General features: G+C 35.1%; 1 protein-coding gene across 1 annotated transcript; it reads right to left on the reverse strand.

Annotated features, from left to right (window-relative positions):
* Window positions 1-16,020: 16,020 nt before the first annotated feature.
* Window positions 16,021-22,168, reverse strand: LOC104898920 (uncharacterized). Its single transcript, XM_010686046.3, has 3 exons — window positions 21,525-22,168; window positions 17,421-17,659; window positions 16,021-16,576 (listed from the first exon to the last, which is right to left on the reverse strand). The coding sequence occupies exons 1-3, from the start codon at window positions 21,996-21,998 to the stop codon at window positions 16,330-16,332; spliced, it is 960 nt and encodes a 319-aa protein (XP_010684348.1). The 5' UTR covers window positions 21,999-22,168; the 3' UTR covers window positions 16,021-16,329.
* Between the last annotated feature and the right edge of the window lie 279 nt (window positions 22,169-22,447).

Raw genomic sequence — 22,447 nt, forward strand, 5'->3', positions numbered from 1 at the left:
TAGTTATATTTAAATCCAAATGAGTTTGGAAAATGATTTGACTTCAGAAAAGGGTTGACTATTTTAAAAGTCAACTAAAAATATTTTTGATAGCTTAATAAAAATTGTAATGTTTTAATTAAGCATGTTTTTAATAAGAGTTTTAAGTATTAAAAGTATTTTTGAAAAGGAAGCTTAATGGAATCTAAAGCCCAAAAGTGATAAAAAGGGAAAGAGTTATTTGATGACTAAAGTCCTAATGAGCCCATCTTATTAGTCATCAAAGTTTTATTTATTAAAATCACTTTTCCTAAGTCCAAAAGGAAACGCCTCTATTTAAATATCCTAAAACCCAAAATTTTACCCTACACTTTATTTCTCTCTCCTCTTTCCACGCGACTTTTCTTTTCTCTCTTCACTCGTTTTTTTCTCTCACCCGAATCTGATTGGCCAGATTTCTCATAGTTCCGTTTATTTTTAGCCAAAACTTCCTTATTGAAAGTTGTAGATCTCGAAACGTTATTGAATTTAGGCTCAAAAATCACTTAATTCCGATTCTTATTCTATTAGTTATGGCCTCTGCAAGTTTCGCAATTCTGCTGCCATATTTCACTCGCGATTTCGGTATTTCACTCTTTTTCTTCCTTTCCTCCTTGTTGTGGTTGTTTTTCTTTTCTTCTTCTCTAAGATTCCATTAAAGAATTAGTTTTTATATTATTTTATTATTTATTAGCATGTTTATGATTTAAATTATGGTTTTATATGCAAAATATATTTCAGATTTATTATATTAAGTTATTTTCAGTTTTTATTATGAAAGATATAGTTTTTAGGGTTTTTAATCACTAGAAACTATACTTATAAAATATAAATCATGAGATTTGGTTAGCATATAATTTTATATGTATTAAATATATTTTCAGAAGATTTATAAATTTTTATAAGTGCTGGAATTTCAGAAATATGTATTTTAAGGGTTTTAAATGATTTTTAATCACTAGAATAGTTGTACTATACTAGGGATTAAAAATAACGAAAGTTTGATACGCAAAAACGATTTTAAAACACGTTTAAGGGGTTTGGGTCGTTTTTAAAGTTGCTGTAAATTTTTAGTTCAAGGTATTTATTTCATTATTTTATTTTCTAGGCGGAGAATTCGTAGTAAGAGACTTTTAGAGCGTAAAAGTGGCCTACAGATTCGTTTATACAAGGTACGTACATAGTCTACGTGCTATATGATTTAGAAACATGCTTTAGGGATGTTTTATTTATTAGTATCATGTATAGGACTCTGTTGTTCATATATATGATTTACTGAAATTGTTTTACATGTTATTTGCCTATGTGCTACATGTAAACTAGTAGTATTTATGAGTATGAATGTTTGTATGGAAGTTTGATGCAAGCAGATAAGTCCAGTTTAAGTATTAATTCGTGAGTGAATTAATGTAAGTCAGATTGAATCATGTGTTACATAGATTCTTGAGTATTATTTATTTAGCTTATAAGAACCGTGGATCTTATTTGGTAAGTATGAGTTATACCTATATAAAGGTACAGTTTATTGTTGGCTAGGTTCAACAGGCAAGTTAGTAAAGAGTAAAAAAAGAAGTTAAAGGAGTCTTGATTGATAAGTTGTGAACACTTGTTAATTGTAAGATAAAAAGGAGTTCTTGTGATGATTATGTGATTATTAGTTATGTGTTATGTGTTTGTGCTTGGTTGGTGTCAACACAAGTATTAAAATGTATATAACGTAAAGTGAAACGAGAATATGTTATAGACTTTAGACTGGTGCACGTCTAGAGTTGGACACTAAGGGTTGGGATGCGTGGTGAGCGTGCCATGTATTTTCCTAGGATTGGATTGATCACCTTTCCTCATTAGTTAAAGGTTCCTCGATATCGCAGGTCATTTTGGATTACGGATTCATGACCGTATTTCCTATTTCAGTATAGACAACTCGTCCAATAACTATTCCATTTAAAGAAGAAATAAAGTTTAGAGTCTAGTTCAGTAAGAGTTGTTTGCAGATTATTATAGGTCTTATTATTATTTATTCCTGCAAGTTATATTTTTTGTAGTATCATGTTTAGGGTTATGTATGTCTGTTATGTAGTACTCAGCTTTGCTGATTACGTGCTTGTCTGTGTTTGTGATCATGGCTTTTTGCCTATTGATCATGTGGTGATCCTTCGGGGGAGCAGAGTTGAGACGACATTGACATTACAGGTTCGAAGATGCATATCATTGGGGAATCTGGAATGGAGAGGCTCTTGTATTACTAGAATCATTTAAGTTGTTTTTCTAGGAGTTTATGTTTTCAGAAAATAGTTTAAGTTGGCGTGTTTAGTTCAAAACATTGTTATTGGTTTCTTCTTTCATAAGTTTTAATAAAGTTGGTTTTTAGTAAATTGTTTTCCGCTGCAAAATTCTGAGTAAGCCGAAACGTTATCACACGGGCGATAATGCCTGGGTAATTCTCTAAGTTATATATTATAAAGTTATTTCTAGAAAGAGAGAATTATCGGGGTGTTACAAAGTGGTATCTGGAAGCTTTAGGTTAGTTTAAGACTTATAGGCGCCAAACTAACTAGCTTATTAAGTGACTTTAGCTTATTAAGTTACCTAACTTATTGGTTATTTGAAGGAAACCTTAGTATTGCTCCTACGTTATCATTTCAGAATTTTTTTTTATATACACCAAAATTTTATTTTTTTTTTCGGAAAAATTTGGGGTTCGAAATTTTTTTGAGTTTTCGGCGAAAAAAAAATATTTTTTTTCGAGTGACCAGGTGGTCCGAATTTTTTTTTTTTTATTTCGAAAAGTCATTTCCAGGAACTGGAGTAATATTATTTAGAAAAGTGTCTGCATTATTTTTCATGCCTTTAAGGTTTATAGTATTGCATTGTGAGAATGAGCAGTATAAGAAGGGCATATAAGATAGAAACGTTATATGTCTGCATCAGGAAGTTAGTTCAGCATCATTATTATTTTTCTTCCATGCAAATCTGCACATTATCATTTCTTTTTGTAATAAGTGCATTATTATTATACTTCCCTGCTAATGATGCATGAATATTTTTCTTCCCTGCTAACTGTTTATAATTCTTGCCTGCAAAGTGTATAGTTACATGCCTTTGATTTTGTTTACCCTTGTTATTGTGGGAACACGTTAGAAAGAGTGCTAAACCATTATGGTTTATTTGTTGTAGATCCCTAACCATGTCTGCCAGACAAGTTAATAGAATTGTCGGGCAAGTTAATAGACTAGGAAGCTATCATAACTCAATTGTATTGGGTGATGATGAGAATGTTCGATGTCATGAGCCTTGAAGTTATAGTTACCCTAGCTTAGAGAGCATTATGCATTATGTGTTAAAAGTAGGCATCCCTGTTGGTGATATATGAAGTAATTCAAGAGTTTGATTGTACTAGAGTGCAAACCTGAAAGGACATCTACAATGTTATTTGGAGACCTTATTTGAGCGATTTGAGTTATTCAGAGGGGATGAAAATGGACATCAACCCAAAAAGATTTGAAGATATACTAGATCTAGCAATTCGAGTTATCATTGTTATTATTATTATTATAGTGAATACTCTGGAGACTTTGAAGATGAAATGTTTACTCCATAAAAGTATAAAGGAAATAAGGATGAGAATGATGGTGTAATTCCATAGAGTATTTATTGATGCTTAAGATTAGTTGTTGGAAAGTAGTCAAGCTACAATGGGTTAAATTCCTTATTATGATATTGTTGAGGAATAAGTTGGTTATTTTGGATTGAGAGAATATTCTTATTATCGATTGAGGGTTAAAATCTATTATTAATTTATATGAGTGAGTAAGAATTTATTCTGGGCACGTGACGGGAATATTTTTCTTATTTTATTATCATTCTTTTCATCATGTGATTATATTCTTGCTTGCTTGTTTTTACTTTCATGTTGATGTAAATATGTTTTACATGAACGATTATGTGATTATTAGAGAACATTTCAAGTTGAAACTAGCGAGAAATTGTTTATTGATGCGATCTTTAATGATCAAATCAAATTTTGCCTTATTAGATGACCATGTAAGTTATGCTGGAACCTAAAGTAGAGTTACGTTAAGTTTCAGTCGCGAAGTAGAGTGTCAAACAACAAAGATGCCTTAGCTTCTACTATTCGCCTATTGGCAGAGAATTCGACTCATGAAGGACCTGAGAGTCCCGATTTTGATGGGGACATGTTTGAGAGAGTAGCTAAGATTAAACTGCCATACCTTAAGGGGTAAGCTGACCCGATCCTCTTAGAGAGTCGGATTAGGGCATTTGAAATTTTTTTTGGGGCTGTGAACTGTCCTGAGAGTGTGAAAGTAGGTCAAGTTATACTGTATCTGAAAGATGAGACTGACTTATAGTAGAAAGAGAATGAGACTAGACTCAGTATTATGAAAGAGTTTATTTGGGAATCCTTTATTGCTGCTTTAAGAGAAAATTTTACCCTGCTTTTATGAGGACAAAACTAGAGTTTATAAACCTTAGGATGCGAAGTATGACTATCTCTAAGTATTATAGCAAGTTCATAGCGTTGTCTAGATTTGCACTTGAAGTAGTAGCCACTGAGGAGTTAAAGGCTCAGTGATTTGAGCAAAGTTTGATTGAGGAAATTCAATTGGGTTTAGTAGATTTCTAAGTGTTTGATTTGCCTATTAGCATACCTATTGGAGAAATCATAAGTGTGTACCAAGTTGTTAGAAAAATTCCTTTAAAGATAGGAGACTTTGTATTTCCATCGACTTAATTGAGTTCAACCTAGGAGACCTAGATGTGATTCTTGGGATGAACTGGTTAGTCATTTACAAGGCCAGGATTGATTGTGAAGTTCAAAAGGTAGTGTTGAGAAACCCTTCGGGAAAATTGACCTCATATAGACGATTTGGGAAACCAAGAAGTTTGGAGTGATCTCTGCTATGCAAGTGCAGAAGTTGATGAGAAAGGGGTGTGAGCTATTTTTCTGTAGCGTGCAAGATGTGAGTAAGGAAGCTGAGTTAAAACTTGAGGATGTTCCAATAGTGAATGAGTTTATGGATGTATTTCGAGTGAAATTTCAGGTATGCCGCCTGCAAGAGCTTGAGTTTACCATAGACTTAGTTCCTGGAACTGCACCTATATCTAAGGCACCTTATAGAATGGCACCTCCTGAGATGAGTGAGTTAAAGACGCAATTGCAAGAACTTTTGTAAAGGTTATATCAGCCTAGTGCATCGCCTTGGGGAGCTCCTGTTTGTTCGTGAAGAAAAAGGATGGGAGTATAGGTTATGTATGACTATAGGGAGTTGAACAATGTTACCATAAAAAAAAAAAAAACAAGTACCCTTTGCCTAGAACAGATGACCTATTCGATCAACTGAATGGAGCGAGTGTGTTCTCGAAGATTGACTTACGTTCGGATATCACAATTGAGGGTAGCTGATAAGGATGTACCTAAGACTGCCTTTAGAACGCGTTATGGTCACTACGAGTTCACTGTAATGCCATTTGGGTTAACCAATGCTCCTGCTATATTTATGGACTTGATGAATAGATCTTTCATGAGTTTTTGGATAAGTTCGTAGTGGTTTTCATTGATGACATTTTGATATATTCGAGGAATGAAACCGAGCATGATGAACATTTGAGGATTATTTTGGAGACTTGAGAAAGAACCAACTATATGCCAAGTTCTCTAAGTGTGAGTTTCGTTTGGAGAAAGTAGCATTTTGGGTCATTTTGTGTCTAAGGAAGGAGTCTCAGTAGATCCTGCTAAGATTCAAGCTGTGAGTGAGTGGCCAACTCCAAAGAGTGTGTCTGACATTAGGAGTTTCTTGGGTTTAGCTGGCTATTATAGGAGATTTGTGAGAGATTTCTCGAAGATAGCAAGACCTATGACTAATTTGATGAAAAAGGAGTCCAAGTTTGAGTGGAATGAGAAGTGTGAGGAAGCTTTTCAGATCTTGAAGGATCGTTTAACCACTGCACCTGTCAACCCTACCTGATGGAATGAGGGATTTGAGGTCTATAGTGATGCTTCGAAAAATGGTTTGGGTTGTGTTTGCAACAGAATGGTAAGGTAATAGCTATGCTCGCGTCAATTGAAACCTTATGACGCTAATTACCCTACCCATGATCTAGAGTTAGCTGCCATAATGTTTGCCTTGAAAATTTGGAGACATTATCTTTATGGAGCAACTTGCAAGATATTTACAAACCATAAGAGTTGAAGTACATTTTACCCAAAAAGACTTGAATATGAGGCAAAGAAGATGGCTAGAGTTGATTAAGGATTATGATCTAGATAATCCAGTATCATGAGGGAAAGCCAATGTGGTGGCTGACGCCTTGAGTAGGAAATCGAGTCATAGCTTGAGTGCTTTGATAGTCCCTGAGGAGTTGTGTGAGATATGCAAAGGTTGAACCTAGAAATTTTAAATCCTGGGGAAAGTGAGGCTAGACTTAGTAATCTTTCTTTGGGAGTGTCAGTTTTCGATGAGATTATTGAGGGTCAAGTGGGATGAGCACTAGAAAGATAAGAGAAAATGAAGCAAGGTAAGGAAGTAGACTTCAAGATTCATGATGATGGGAGTCTAAGGTTAAAGGGAGGTGGTGTGTACCACAGAAGTGCAATGACCTTAAGAGACGTCTTATGGAGAGGGCATAAACTCCATATTCTGTGCACCCTGGGGGTGACAAGTTGTAAAAGGATCTTAAGGTGATTATTGGTGGCCGAACATGAAGCGAGAAGTAGCTGATATGTGTCTAAGTGTCTAACCTGTCAGAAAGTGAAGATAGACCATAAGAGACCCATGGGGAAAGTCAATCTTAGAGGTTCCTGGATGGAAGTGGGATTCTATTTCAATGGACTTTGTGACTGCCTTACCCAAGTCGAGGAGTGGAAATGATACCTTTGGGTTATTGTAGATAGACTGACCAAGTCCGTCGTGTTCATACCTATTAAGGAGACATGGAAGAAGAAGCAACTCGCTAAACCTATATCAAGCATGTAGTGAGATTGCATGGAGTTCCAAAGGACATTATCTCGGATCGTGACTCTAGATTTCTATCTAAGTTTTGGAAAAAGGTCCAATAAACCTTGGGACAACATTAAAATGAGTACCGCCTTTCACCCTGCGACCGATGGTCAGACTGAGAGGACTAATCAACTATGGAGGAATGTTGAGAGCTTGTGCATTGATTTTCAAGGAAGTTGGAGGACCAATTAGATTTGATTGAGTTTTCTTACAACAATAGTTACCATGCGAGTATAAAGATGGCACCTTTTGAGGCTTATATGGACGGAATGTAGAAGTCCCATTTGCTGGAATGACTTAGTGAAATATAGTTTGGGGACTGAATTCATTGAGGAGACCGTCAAGAATGCGATTGATTCAGGCTCGAATTCAAGCTGCGCAAGATAGGCAGAAGAGTTATGCAGATTAAAACGCGCGAAGATGAGTTGCTGTAGGTGATAAAGTATTCCTGAAAGTATCACCCACTAAAGGCGTTATGAGATTTGGGAAAAAGGGCAAGCTAGTGCTAAATATGTAGGCCCATATGAGATTTTGGAGCGCATTGGGAAAGTAGCTTATAGATTGGCATTGCCAATGGAGTTTGAAAAGATGCATGATGTGTTTCATATATCCCAACTTAAGCGCTATATCCCTGATGAGCGCCATGTGTTAGAGCCTGAAAGAGTTCAGATAGATAGTAGCCTCACATATGAGGAAAGACCTGTCAAGATTCTCGACAGGAAAGTGCGTAGTACGCGTAACAAGGATGTTCATATTGTCAAAGTTCTTTGGTCTAACCACGAGTCAGAAGAGGCAACGTGGGAAGCCGAAGAGGATATGAAGAAAAAGTATCCAGACCTATTCCTTGAGGTGAGTTACGAGGGCGTAACTCGTTTTCTTTAAGGGGGGTAGAATGCGATAAATTTCGCGCTTTTGTCTATTTTTATGAGATTTTCATGCATATGTATGCCTATGTTGGGCAAGTTGTTAGTGCAAAAGAAGTAGAGTCTCCGCATAAGAAAAGTATTCATAAGTAACACAAGTGTTTTTAAAAATGGGAAAGTGCACGAGAGGCACTACCTTTTCTCCAAAAGTTTTCAAATGATAGTTCAAACTTTGAAAGTACGAGGGTTTTGTGTTAAGTTTCGGGACGAAACTTCTTTTAAGGGGGTAGACTGTAATCCCCCACAATTTTAAAGGATTTTCATAAATATATTAAGTATTTATGTAGTTATATTTAAATCCAAATGAGTTTGGAAAATGATTTGACTTTTAAAAAGGGTTGACTATTTTAAAAGTCAACTAAAAATATTTTTCATAGCTTAATAAAATTGTAAGTTTTAATTAAGCATGTTTTAATAAGAGTTTTAATATTAAAAGTATTTTTGAAAAAAAGCTTAATGGAATCAAAGCCCAAAAGTGATAAAAAGGGAAAGATTATTTGATGACTAAAGTCCTAATGAGTCCATCTTATTAGTCATCAAAGTTTTATTTATTAAAATCTCTTTTCCTAAGCCCAAAAGGAAAAGCCTCTATTTAAATATCCTAAAACCCAAAATTTTACCCTACACTTTATTTCTTTCTCCTCTTTCCACATGACTTTTCTTTTCTCTCTTCACTCGTTTTTTTCTCTCACCCGAATCTGATTGGCCAGATTTCTCATAGTTCCGTTTATTTTTAGCCAAAACTTCCTTCTTGAAAGTTGTAGATCTCGAAAAGTTATTAAATTTAGGCTCAAGAATCACTTAATTCGGATTCTTATTCTATTAGTTCTGGCCTCTGCAAGTTTCGCAATTCTGCTGCCATATTTCACTCGCGATTTCGGTATTTCACTCTTTTTCTTCCTTTCCTCCTTGTCGTGGTTGTTTTTCTTTTCTTCTTCTCTAAAATTCCATTAAAGTATTAGTTTTTATATTATTTTATTATTTATTAGCATATTTATGATTTAAATTATGATTTTATATGCAAAATATATTTCGGCTGTCATATATGTAAAAGTAATAAATTTCAGATTTATTATATTAAGTTATTTTCAGTTTTATTACGAAAGATATAGTTTTTAGGGTTTTTAATCACTAGAAACTATACTTATAAAATATAAATCATGAGATTTGGTTAGCATATAATTTTATATGTATTAAATATATTTTAAGAAAATTTATAAATTTTTATAAGTGCTGGAATTTCAGAAAATATGTATTTTAAGGGTTTTAAACGATTTTTAATCACTAGAATAGTTGTACTATACTAGGGATTAAAATAACGAAAGTTTGATACGTAAAAACGATTTTAAAACACGTTTAAGGGGTTTGGGTCGTTTTTAAAGTTGCTGTAAATTTTTAGTTCAAGGTATTTATTTCATTTTTATTTTCTAGGCGGAGAATTCGTAGTAGGAGACTTTTAGAGCGTAAAAGTGGCCTACAGATTCGTTTATACAAGGTACGTACATAGTCTACGTGCTATATGATTTAGAAACATGCTTTAGGGATGTTTTATTTATTAGTATCATGTATAGGACTCTGTTGTTCATATATATGATTTACTGAAATTGTTTTACATGTTATTTACCTGTGTGCTACATGTAAACTAGTAGTATTTATGAGTATGAATGTTTGTATGGAAGTTTGATGCAAGCAGATAAGTCCAGTTTAAGTATTAATTCGTGAGTGAATTAATGTAAGTCAGATTGAATCATGTGTTACATAGATTCTTGAGTATTATTTATTTATCTTATAAGAACCATGGATCTTATTTGGTAAGTATGAGTTATACCTATATAAAGGTACAGTTTGCTGTTGGCTAGGTTCAACAGGCAAGTTAGTAAAGAGTAAAAAAAGAAGTTAAAGGAGTCTTGATTGATAAGTTGTGAACACTTGTTAATTGTAAGATAAAAAGGAGTTCTGTGATGATTATGTGATTATTAGTTATGTGTTATGTGTTATGTGCTTGGTTGGTGTCAACACAAGTATTAAAATGTATATAACGTAAAGTGAAACGAGAATATGTTATAGACTTTAGACTGGTGCACGTCTAGAGTTGGACACTAAGGGTTGGGATGCGTGGTGAGCGTGCCATGTATTTTCCTAGGATTGGATTGATCACCTTTCCTCATTAGTTAAAGGTTCCTCGATATCGCAGGTCATTTTGGATTACGGATTCATGACCGTATTTCCTATTTCAGTATAGACAACTCGTCCTATAACTATTCCATTTAAAGAGAGAAATAAAGTTTAGAGTCTAGTTCAGTTAGAGTTGTCTGCAGATTATTATAGGTCTTATTATTATTTATTCCCGCAAGTTATATTTTTTGTATTATCATGTTTAGGGTTATGTATGTCTGATATGTAGTACTCAGCTTTGCTGATTACGTGCTTGTCTGTGTTTGTGATCATGGCTTTGCCAATTGATCCTGTGGTGATCCTTCAGCAAAGCAGAGTTGAGACGACATTGACATTACAGGTTCGAAGATGCATATCATTGGGGAATCTGGAATGGAGAGGCTCTTGTATTACTAGAACCATTTAAGTTGTTTTTCTAGGAGTTTATGTTTTCAGACAATAGTTTAAGTTGGCGTGTTTAGTTCAAAACATTGTTATTGGTTTCTTATTTCATAAGTTTTAATAAAGTTGGTTTTTAGTAAATTGTTACCCCGATAATTCTCTCTTTTTAGAAATAACTTTATAATATAAAACTTAGAGAATTACCCAGGCATTATCGCCCGTGTGATAACGTTTCGGCTTACTCAGAATTTTGCAGTGGAAAACAATTTACTAAAAACCAACTTTATTAAAACTTATGAAATAAGAAACCAATAACAATGTTTTGAACTAAACACGCCAACTTAAACTATTTTTTGAAAACATAAACTCCTAGAAAAACAACTTAAATGGTTTTAGTAATACAAGAGCCTCTCCATTCCAGATTCCCCAATGATATGCATCTTCGAACCTATAATGTCAATGCCGTCTCAACTCTGCTCCCCCGAAGGATCACCACATGATCAATAGGCAAAGCCATGATCACAAACACAGACAAGCACGTAATCAGCAAATCTGAGTACTACATATCAGACATACAAATCCCTAAACCTGATACTACCAAAAATATAACTTGCAGGAATAAATAATAATAAGACCTATAATAATCTGCAGACAATTCTTAGTAAACTAGACTCTAAACTTTATTTCTTTCTTTAAATGGAATAGTTATTGGACGAGTTGTCTATACTGAAATAGGAAATACGGTCATGACTCCGTAATCCAAAATGACCTGCGATATCGAGGAACCTTATACTAATGAGCAAAGGTGATCAATCCAATCCTAGGAAAATACATGGCACGCTCACCACGCATCCCAACCCTTAGTGTCCAACTCTAGACGTGCATCAGTCTAAAGTCTATAACCTATTCTCGTTTCACTTTACGTTATATACATTTTAATACTTGTGTTGACACCAACCAAGCACATAACACATAACTAATAATCACATAATCATCACAGAACTCCTTTTTATCTTAGAATTAACAAGTGTTCACAACTTATCAATCAAGACTCCTTTAACTTCTTTTTTTACTTTTTACTAACTTGCCTGTTGAACCTAGCCAACAGTAAACTGTACCTTTATATAGGTATAACTCATACTTACCAAATAAGATCCACGGTTCTTATAAGATAAATAAATAGTACTCAAGAATCTATGTAACACATGATTCAATCTGACTTACATTAATTCACTCACGAATTAATACTTAAACTGGACTTATCTGCTTGCATCAAACTTCCATACAAACATTCATACTCATAAATACTACTAGTTTACATGTAGCACACAGGCAAATAACATGTAAAACAATTTCAGTAAATCATATATATGAACAACAGAGTCCTATACATGATACTAATAAATAAAACATCCCTAAAGCATGTTTCTAAGTCATATAGCACATAAACTATGTACGTACCTTGAATAAACGAATCTGTAGGTCACTTTTACGCTCTAAAAGTCTCCTACTACGAATTCTCCGCCTAGAAAATAAAATAATGAAATAAATACCTTGAACTAAAAATTTACAGCAACTTTAAAAACGACCCAAACCCCTTAAACGTGTTTTAAAATCGTTTTTACGTATCAAACTTTCATTATTTTTGATCCCTAGTATAGTAGGGCTATTCTAGTGATTAAAAATCGTTTAAAACCCTTAAAATACATATTTTCTGAAATTCCAGCACTTGTAAAAATTTATAAATTTTCTTAAAATATATTTAATACATATAAAATTATATGCTAACCAAATCTCATGATTTATATTTTATAAGTATAGTTTCTAGTGATTAAAAACCCTAAAAACTATATCTTTCATAATAAAAACTGAAAATAACTTAATATAATAAATCTGAAATTTATTATTTTTACATATATGACAGCCGAAATATATTTTGCATATAAAACCATAATTTAAATCATAAATATGCTAATAAATAATAAAATAATACAAAAACTAATACTTTAATGGAATCTTAGAGAAGAAGAAAAGAAAAACAACCACAACAAGGAGGAAAGGAAGAAAAAGAGTGAAATACCGAAATCGCGAGTGAAATATGGCAGCAGAATTGAGAAACTTGCAGAGGCCATAACTAATAGAATAATAATCGGAATTAAGTGATTCTTGAGCCTAAATTCAATAACTTTTCGAGATCTACAACTTTCAAGAAGGAAGTTTTGGCTAAAAATAAACGGAACTATGAGAAATCTGGCCAATCAGATTCGGGTGAGAGAAAAAAACGAGTGAAGAGAGAAAAGAAAAGTCACGTGGAAAGAGGAGAGAGAAATAAAGTGTAGGGTAAAATTTTGGGTTTTAGGATATTTAAATAGATGTTTTTCCTTTTGGGCTTAGGAAAAGAGATTTTAATAAATAAAACTTTGATGACTAATAAGATGGGCTCATTAGGACTTTAGTCATCAAATAACTCTTTCCCTTTTTATAACTTTTGGGCTTTAGATTCCATTAAGCTTCCTTTTCAAAAATACTTTTAATACTTAAAACTCTTATTGAAAACATGCTTAATTAAAACATTACAATTTTTATTAAGCTATGAAAAATATTTTTAGTTGACTTTTAAAATAGTCAACCCTTTTCAGAAGTCAAATCATTTTCCAAACTCATTTGGATTTAAATATAACTACATAAATACCTTAATATATTTATAAAAATCCTTTAAAATTGTGGGGGATTACAATATATATATATATATATATATATATATATATATATATATATATATATATATATAATAATTATATATATATATATATATATATATTGTGAAAACAACCATTAAAATGGAAACTGAAAACAGAAGATTTGGGCCATCAAATAATATTACTCAGATGATCTAAGGGTTGGAATTCTTTCTCCCTCCCCTCATAAAATCCAAAATAACCCCCCCTTTTCTCTTGCTCATCTTTTTCCCTAAAAAAAAACACCTAAATTCTCTCCTTAAACAATGGTGATCCTCAAAAACCTAAGTAGAACAACCTGTTTACATGGAGAAACTCGTCGACCAAGCAGAATGCTATTGAAGAAATGCGAAATACATGGACAAACTCGTCATCACAACTCACTCTTCCGGCGTCGAATCTTCGATCGAAGAGCGCAACCTTCTCTCTGTCGCATAGAAGAATGTCGTCGGCTCAATTCACGGTGCTTGGCGTATCTTGTCTTCGATTGAGCCTAACATTGATAATGATGAGCATGTCGGTTTTGTTAGAGATTACTATGGAAAGTTGAATCTGAAATTTCTGATATTCGCGATTGTATTTTGAACCTTCTTGATTTCTGACGATCCTAAAGGCTAGTTACCGTAAAAAAATTCAAAGTCACTCTTAAGGCTTTAACATAATAAAGTTACCTTTAAAGTGGTAAAAGTTACCTTAAAAATGGTAAAAGTTACCCTTATAATAAATGAAGTTACCCTTGAAATATATAGAACCACCCTTAATATAATAAAGTTACTCCAAAACTGGCAAAAGTTATCCTAAAAGTGTTAAAAGTTACTATAAAGGGGTTAAAAGTTACGCTTGTTTTCAGTTTTCAGATTAAAAGTTGTTTTGCGGACCTCAGCCCTATACACATATATATTTACATATATAGTCCCTTAGGCTTTCTTTTGTCCCTGCTTAATGGACATTAATTCACCAATAGTTTTTTCCCTTCGCTTATTGCTGATGAAGTGTGTGGAAACATGGTTGTGAGTTGCCAGAAATCATAGACAGTTGCCTGCTAAATACTTTTGAACCAGGTTTGCGCCAAGCCAGACAGAGTGGAAGGGAACACCTTACACCAAACAGAATCATTATCGGTGTACAACAAGATGTGTCCTTCATAAGCAGATATATGGTCCTCAGGGTCTGTTTTGCCATCATACTTACATGTCGGCATTTTGATTTTCTCCATAGGCTCCTGGAGTATGGTAGTCGAGAAAGGAGAAGTACGAAGACACACCGGTGCTCGACGCCGGGCGTATTCACTTTCTCTCTGAGGCTGGGATGATTGCTGTATCTCGTGTCATGTTTATCCTCTTCTGCCTCATCCCCTACAAGTTACGTGTCGGTCTTAGACTTCTCCTCCTGATCCTGATCATGACGGCTTCGTCGGCCACTAAGGATAGATCGAATCTTCCTAACAGGGTTGTGTGGCCTATTCAGGGGACGCTTGCTAGCACGACCGACCGGTGGAGTCTGACTCGCCATAGCTTGAAAGACCTCAGCAACGCTTTTGAGTTGTTCAGGGTTGAACATGTGTTGCAGCATTTCGAATATATTGGTTTGAGGGGTTTCAACAACCCTCTTACCCTCATCAGCTTGTGGTTTGGAAGACCCAACCACTGGCTGAGGAGTTTTGTATCCAGGTGTTGCGTCATCCAGAGTAGTATATATTCACCCGTTTTCGGCATTTCAAAAGTTTGCTTAGGATCCATATGGCAGGTGGGCTGGTAGGATAATAGCTTAAGACTAAGGTATAGTTCACCCCTCCTAGCGCCAATTGTTACGGTATGGAATATATGTTGTTGGGGTTAACCAAATCCTTCAATCACGTATGCCGGTTTGATATCCTGCAAGACAGAACACGTAAACTAACCTCGAGGGTTGATCCGAGGAACTCCTCTCTGATGCCTAATTAAGTAAACGGTAATGACTGATATATCTCAAGTAGAGTATATTAGTATATGTGAACGTACCTTATGACTCAGATCATGGGGGGTATTTATAGGAGTCGATAGTGTCCCAAGATAGGTAGGATACTGCTCCCATTGGTTGAACATACTGCAATCCTCTTTTGATACTTATCTTTAGGCCCATATGCTCAACGATTGATGTTTGACATGAGATCATGCTTTTACGGTTTTACCATTCCTACTTTACTAACGTGTCTTTCTTTTTTGTCTTTTCTTTCTTCTTTTTTTTTTTCTTTTTTTAAGGAATTTTTCTTTTATTTCATTGATTAATTATTATTGATTTTTTTTATTCTTAACCAATTTTTCTTACTTTATGCATTTTAAAACTTTAAACTTATGGCTATTCTATTTGTCTTTTTGCGAAGTTGAAAATTATCTAATAAATAAATAAATATCATATATCTAAAAAGAAAAAGTTACATCCTCATATTTATGTCCTGGAATATGTAATTTTTAGATTTGCCGAATCAAATTTTTGAATTTGTACTCGTCGCACATACTTGAATTCACACCCGTATCCAATATTTATTAGCAACCCAAATAAATAGATATCAACTAAAAGTATAAAGTAGGTATTAGCCCCCAATAACAAAAGTTCCAAGATCCGTATGTGACTCACATAGACACATACTTTAGACAAAGTGACAATCCCATGTGTTCATAAGAGGAAGAATGCTAAATGCCACTCCACTACTCAAGTTAAAAAATGCTCCACCTGAACAATAGTGGCTATAACAGAGACGACTAAATTAGGACGAAAAAAAATACATACCCTCAAATGGAAACAGCTTTATTGAGAAATTCAACATATCCGTTTAGTAAAAACTTGTTTACACAGAGCAAGAGATCACAGAAAATGGGGGGAGGAAAGAGGTATCTAAAAGCGTTTAGGCTGCGCTGCGACGAGGGAGGAGAAGGCCCGAAATAATTAAAAACAAAGGTAATACACCATATCACCACACCTTTGCTAGTCATGCATACATCTGATTAAAACATGCCTTCTCATGTCTAAAAACACAAATATTGAATATTGATATGCATCACGCAAGGGAACTGCATCTTGAGAATTAACGTAAAATTAAAATTGATCGAAGTAGTCCAGAATATGCTTGCTTATTTCTTCCGGCCTTTCTTGGTTGATGAAGTGAGCAGCTCCTTCCATTATAACTACATCATCCAACAGTGGTACATCTCTCTTCATCCCACCGTTGTGTATGTAGTTCTTCGTGAGCGGAAATCTGTAAGTTATGTCCAGCTCACCCAAAATGAACTTCGTAGGTACCTTAACTTGCATCCCTGTCCATGGTGCCATGAGCTCCCACGTCCTATCAATAAAAACAAAGAATTATTGTGATTAGATCCAAAAATGGTTTATCTATTGCACATGTTTGAGACAAGCCTTTGAAGCCAAAAGCATACATTCATGACATCTGCATCAACAACTTCTAAGTCCTAAGAATTACGTAGTGATTCGCCAATGAACCCCAAACCCAGTTTCTACAGCAATGAGTCAGCCCTAACATCCTAATCTCAATTAATTTTGGCAAAAGCTTAAATTGCTTTCAGAAGCCCAGAATGGTTCCCACTTATCCACTATTCCTCCGAAAAAGGGACGAAGTACTTGACTATGTAACTCGCACTCTTTATTGGACCTCAGGTACCCATGTCCGAGCCTCAATAATCCGACATGGTAATGTACACTTTGACTGTTTCACACTCCATTTCATGCTAAAATCATGAACTTTTTTCGTACATACCGGAGTCAGACACTTGGGCACTTACCAATGTCTGACATGAGTTCCCATGTCCGAGAAGCAAAGTTTCTTGCTCTATAGAAAGCTCATGCAAATAGATAATGACAAATCCTGAACCCCAGTCTCTAGAGCAACCTTAGGAAACCTCAGTAGATGATTTCTGCATCCTAATGCATGCTTGACAAGCTACTCTGCTTCATCGTGTTACCAAAATTCCTTTAAAGCATGTAGCCCAGACACTGCTGACATGACGCCACTGCACTAGAAACTATTGCTTCTCCATATTGGTTAACCAGACCATCTTCAAGCATTAAGCTAGGCTTCATATGATCCACGTGAAATAACACGAATATGAAATAAAGATGACCAGATAAAAAGAATCTCATAAACTCGGAAAATTTAAAGGGAGACTTACAAATCCATGGACCGGTAGTAATTCAGGCCGCCAGTAAAGCCAGTCTGTTTAAACTTGTCAGCAAAGTAGTTGATGTCTTCCTCTGAAAGCCATGAAGGCAAAGTGACAGGTTTTTCTGCTGCTGCAGCTAATTTCCCTTTAGGAAAGCAAGGAGGCTCTGGATCACGAGATACCAGGAATTTCTTCATTAATTTTGCAGTGTCAATACTATCAAGTTCTTTCTCCATTTCTCCAGGTTCCTGCAGTAGGAAAACAGTCGTCAGTCAGTGATGCCCCTTGATAAATAGGTATACTTGCAACGGCTCGAGGAGAGCCCCAGATGGTAATCCGAAATTTAAGACGATAAGACTGTCATGCCATAGTAAACAAGAATCTATTTCCACTGTCACCTAGCACGCGACACCAAATTTTCATTATGCAAAAGTCCTCAATCTTTATCATATCTTAAGTCTCCAGGCTCCAGAGAGGCTAATTGCAATGAGAATACCATCTATTGATAGTGGAATTCATCAGGAAAACATGTTATGAAAATGAATCGACTAGAATCTACTGTACGAGTCAAATTCATCATCACGCATCAGGCAAGAAAAGGAAGACCTGCAAAGCATAGGATACTTAGATCCTACTACCTCTGTTTTTATTTAGTTGCAACATTCACCTTTTTGCACAAACTTTAAGAAATGAGAAAAGAGAGTATAATTGACCCACTTGCCCCTTCTACTAGTAATGTAATTAAATGGGGAGAGAGTAGGTGAAATAAGGGTAATATAGTCAAATTATCCCAAAAGCTTTCCTAAAAAGGGAAATATTGCAACTAATAAAAAACACCTAAAAGTAGAAATTGTTGCAACTAAATAAAAACAGAGGTAGTATATTCATTTATCAAAGAGATTGATCATTATTTATATACCCATCATATTAGTGTTATTGGTAAACAAGAGCAGAAGAACATAAACGTCAGAAAATTATGACTAGATTTGGCAGATACGGAAAATGGCATCACAATACACTGAATCCCCAAGAGGAGGATCTGGCTTGGCTGGAATCCAGCTCATGTTCTTGTAAATACTTTAGAGACTCTTACCCAATTTTACACTGTGTAGTTCAAGATGTTGACTCTGTTATAGACGACTTAAATACAGACATGCAGTTGAAATTAGAAACAGTTGTGAAAGGGGTTGAAGGCTATTTTTAGAAGATGTGTCAATGATATATGGTGGATATGGCTTATGGGTGATTTCAACTCTGTTTTGTCTGGGCAAGAAAAAGTAAATGGTACTCCTGTCTCCGTGTATAAAATGAAAGATTTTGCCTAAATACTTGGTGATTGAGGCTTTTATGAAGTCAAAACCACTGGGCTTTATAACTCTTGGTCCAGCAAAGGACAAGCTAATAACGAAACTTGCCGCGGCAAAGTAAATCGGCATTACAGAATACGGAGACTTCTCTGTGGATTAGTCACCCCCTTCAGTATTAGATCATTTGGCTTTACAACTATCATCAGCTTCATGTGGGTAGAAAGGCCCCTCTTCGATTCCTTAATCATCTAGCTCAGCATTCACAGTTTGCTGAGACTGTCAGCACAACTAGTTTTCTCAGTTATTGAAGATTAGCACACTCGATTTCTTTTCTCAGCTTTCAAGAGAGAAATAGCAGAAGCAGGATCTCTAACCTGTATCATGGGAATGGCAAAAAACTGGAGGATCCCAAAGATATTCAGGAGCAACTTCTTGGGTTCTAGGGCTGCTTATCTTCCTCACATTCATCTTCCTACAGTCAGGAATATTTCAACTCTTTATGATTTGAAAGATGATAAAGCACCTGATATTGATGGGTGCATCTCCTTTATGTCTAAGTGCTGTTTTCTCTTTCTTTCAGCACCCGTCTTTATTGAATAAGGTTTTAGCTAGAGCGAAGTCTTGAACTTCAAAAATCCTATTATACTCTGGCAGAGTTCAAGTGTTCAACTATCTAAAAACCATTTTATCTAGCACGCAAAATTTAAGGTGTCAGCTGTTTGCGCTTCCTCAAAAAATCTTGAGATTCAGAGCTACTGCTAAGGACAGATGATGTGTCTCGTTCAAAAAGAACTCTGGTCTCCTGGGAAAAAATGTGTATGCCAAGGGCTGCGGGAGGTTCAAACCCGAGAAATATATAATTTTGGAACATTGCTACAGTTTCCAAGCTGCTTTGATATCATAAAAAGGTAGGGATGCTTAAACTTATGCTAATCATCTATGTTACTCAGACACGGATTGAGTGTCTACTTGGATACAGGTGTCAAGTATCCGACTCGGCTATTTTGTAGAAAAAAGTCAAGTTTTTAAGATGAAGTATCCAAATAAAGTGTCGTGTCGGACACGACACGACACGACACCCCATTTTGAGGTCAATGAAGGTGTCAGAGTAACACTGCTGATCATAACTCTGCTTCATGGATGAAAAATAAAATCTTCAAGTGCAATTACTAGATTGAGCTATGTGGAGGCTGGAATAACGTCATTCAAGTGGGGTTATCCTATTAAAGGTCTTTAATCTTTATAGAGCTGTATTAGGGCAGTTTCACAAGTTTGATTGGAGTAGAAATGTATGCAACACTCAAGTAACTCCTAAAAGTGCTTCAAAGAGACTGCTAACAGCTGATAGGGTGATTAATTAGAATGCTAGTTGTGACCCAACTTGTAATTTGTGTGAAACTGATTCAGAACCCATTAACATCTCTTCTTTATTGTAACTACAGCAGGAATGTCTGTTCTAATGTTCTGTATCAGATTAAGAGACTGTGTGTTCTAAGGATCCAAAGAGCTAGAAGAGGTTTCAAGGGAAGAAAGTGGAATTCCAAGAGGTTGTAAGGCAGATTACATTCAAAGTAGTCAGCTTCTGTACAGAGCATCAGAAAAGCATTTCATTAAACACTCACTGATGTAATTCTAAATATCTACTGGTTATGGTTGATAGTTTGTAGCAAATGGAGAGCCTCTTGGGCAACCTTTCCTAGAAGGTGGGTCTGACGAAACACTGATGCTTAGGTTTTTTTAGGATGCATGTAGTTGTATTTTTTTTTTTTACTCTGTACATTAATCAAATTTATCTTACTTGTCAAAAAAAAGAAAAATTCTTGTTAAGCATCAATTAGATTGTGGTTAAAAACACATATAATATGAAAAATTATGTACTTGTGCTGAACATATCTTCCACAAACACTAGCATCCGTAAACTAAAAGTAGATGAAGATCATGCTAATCTGATATCAGATTGGAAAAGAACATATATCTTCTTTCCACAAAAGTAACATCAGTAGAAAATAGCTAAGTCCAGCAAAGATAAGTCCAATGCCGCAAAGATTTGTTCATGTTAGGCAAAAAATAAAGTTTAGCAAAAAATAAAGTTTAGCAAAAATAAGTAAAGTACAGCAGTAAATAAGTTCAATCAAGCAAAAATAGTTTAGGACCAGCGAAAAAAATTGAGGAGAAGAGGGCCTAAGTCAATGAATAAATAAGGACAATCCAAGAAACTATCTCAGTAGCATAAAATTACTCCATCAGATGTTTCTAATTGGAATCTGTACACTATTTGGAATAAAATATAAAATCTTCTAATTTTTTTCTCAATATATAACAAAAACATAATCAGTCTTGTTTGATCTTATCAATATATAAGAAAAAGATATCAATTTTTTACAATTTTTTAAAGTATCGTAATTTACAGTGAGACATCAATGATCATAAATGCGCAAGTCAAACTAGAAACATCAATAACGAATCAATTGAGTAAAGAAGCAAAAAAATTGTAACTGGGTTGTCTTCGTATCTACTAACAATTCTATGTTAATAGAAATCACATCACATCATTGATGCACAAACCATCAAAAAATAGTAAAGTCTCTTTCCATAAAAGAAAAAGAAATTGACCATCCCTCACCAAATCTACTATGCTTTGGCTACTTCTACTCCCCATAAACTCTATCCAATAATAAATGATCACCAACCCATCAACAAAATAATCGAACTAACAAGAATTAAATGAACCAACCAAGTCCACATCATAAAAATCATGAACACCCACCAAACATTTTTGTCAAAAATTTCAAAAAAAATTAACTACCTGAAATCGACAGATATAAAAATCATCCCCAAGAGAATTCCGCAATCTCTCAACTGGTTTAAGAGTAGGATTCCGAGGCGTAAACGGAACACTCAAATTAACCAAAGCCTTGATTCTATCAGGGCGAAAAAGCGAAAAATGCCACGCAATGATAGCACCCCAATCATGACCAACCAGGAAAATTTGGTCAATATGAAAGTGATCAATGAGAGAGATAAGATCTCCAACCACATGGAAAGATGTGTAGCTTTCGGCACAAGGGGGTGCATCCGTGTCCCCGTACCCGCGTAGGTCTGGTGCCAAGGCACGGTATCCCGCGGCCGAAAGCGAAAGAAGTTGGTGACGCCAAGTATACCATAGCTCAGGAAATCCATGGAGTAATAGGATTGTTCCTTTTTTGGCTTCTCCTATTTCTGCTATGTGCATATTTATGCCGTTGTTTAATAGGATGTTTCTGTGTTCAATTTTATCCATTGTTGACCAAATAGGGATTTTATTTTTTGAGTATTAGATGAGGAGTATTGCTTTTTGTGGGTAGTTTGTGTATGATGATGATGTATGGTGTTTATTTTGGTTTCTGAAGTTGTCTGGTTCAAAAAGAAAAAGCGAAGGGAGTTGAGACGAGATAAGACGAAACGAGAAAGAAACCGATTTGCATCAAGTTTTGGTGTCAATTTATGTATGATTCACGTGTCGCCTTGTAAGTAGTGGTGTCAGAAACAGATCTGACCGTTGGGTCAACCTGATTCTGACCTGACTTGAACCTAGTTCGACCTGTGAGGGTCAGTCCCTAGACCTGACCGAAACCTGACCTGGGATTACCCAGACCTGACCGGCACCTGACAAGATTATATCCTGATCTGTTCAAACAGACTTGCTTTCAAACCCGAACCCGACCGTAATCAACAAGATATTATTAAAAT

This window comes from Beta vulgaris, chromosome 7, assembly GCF_026745355.1.
Source record: "Beta vulgaris subsp. vulgaris cultivar EL10 chromosome 7, EL10.2, whole genome shotgun sequence".
NCBI lineage: Eukaryota > Viridiplantae > Streptophyta > Magnoliopsida > Caryophyllales > Amaranthaceae > Beta > Beta vulgaris.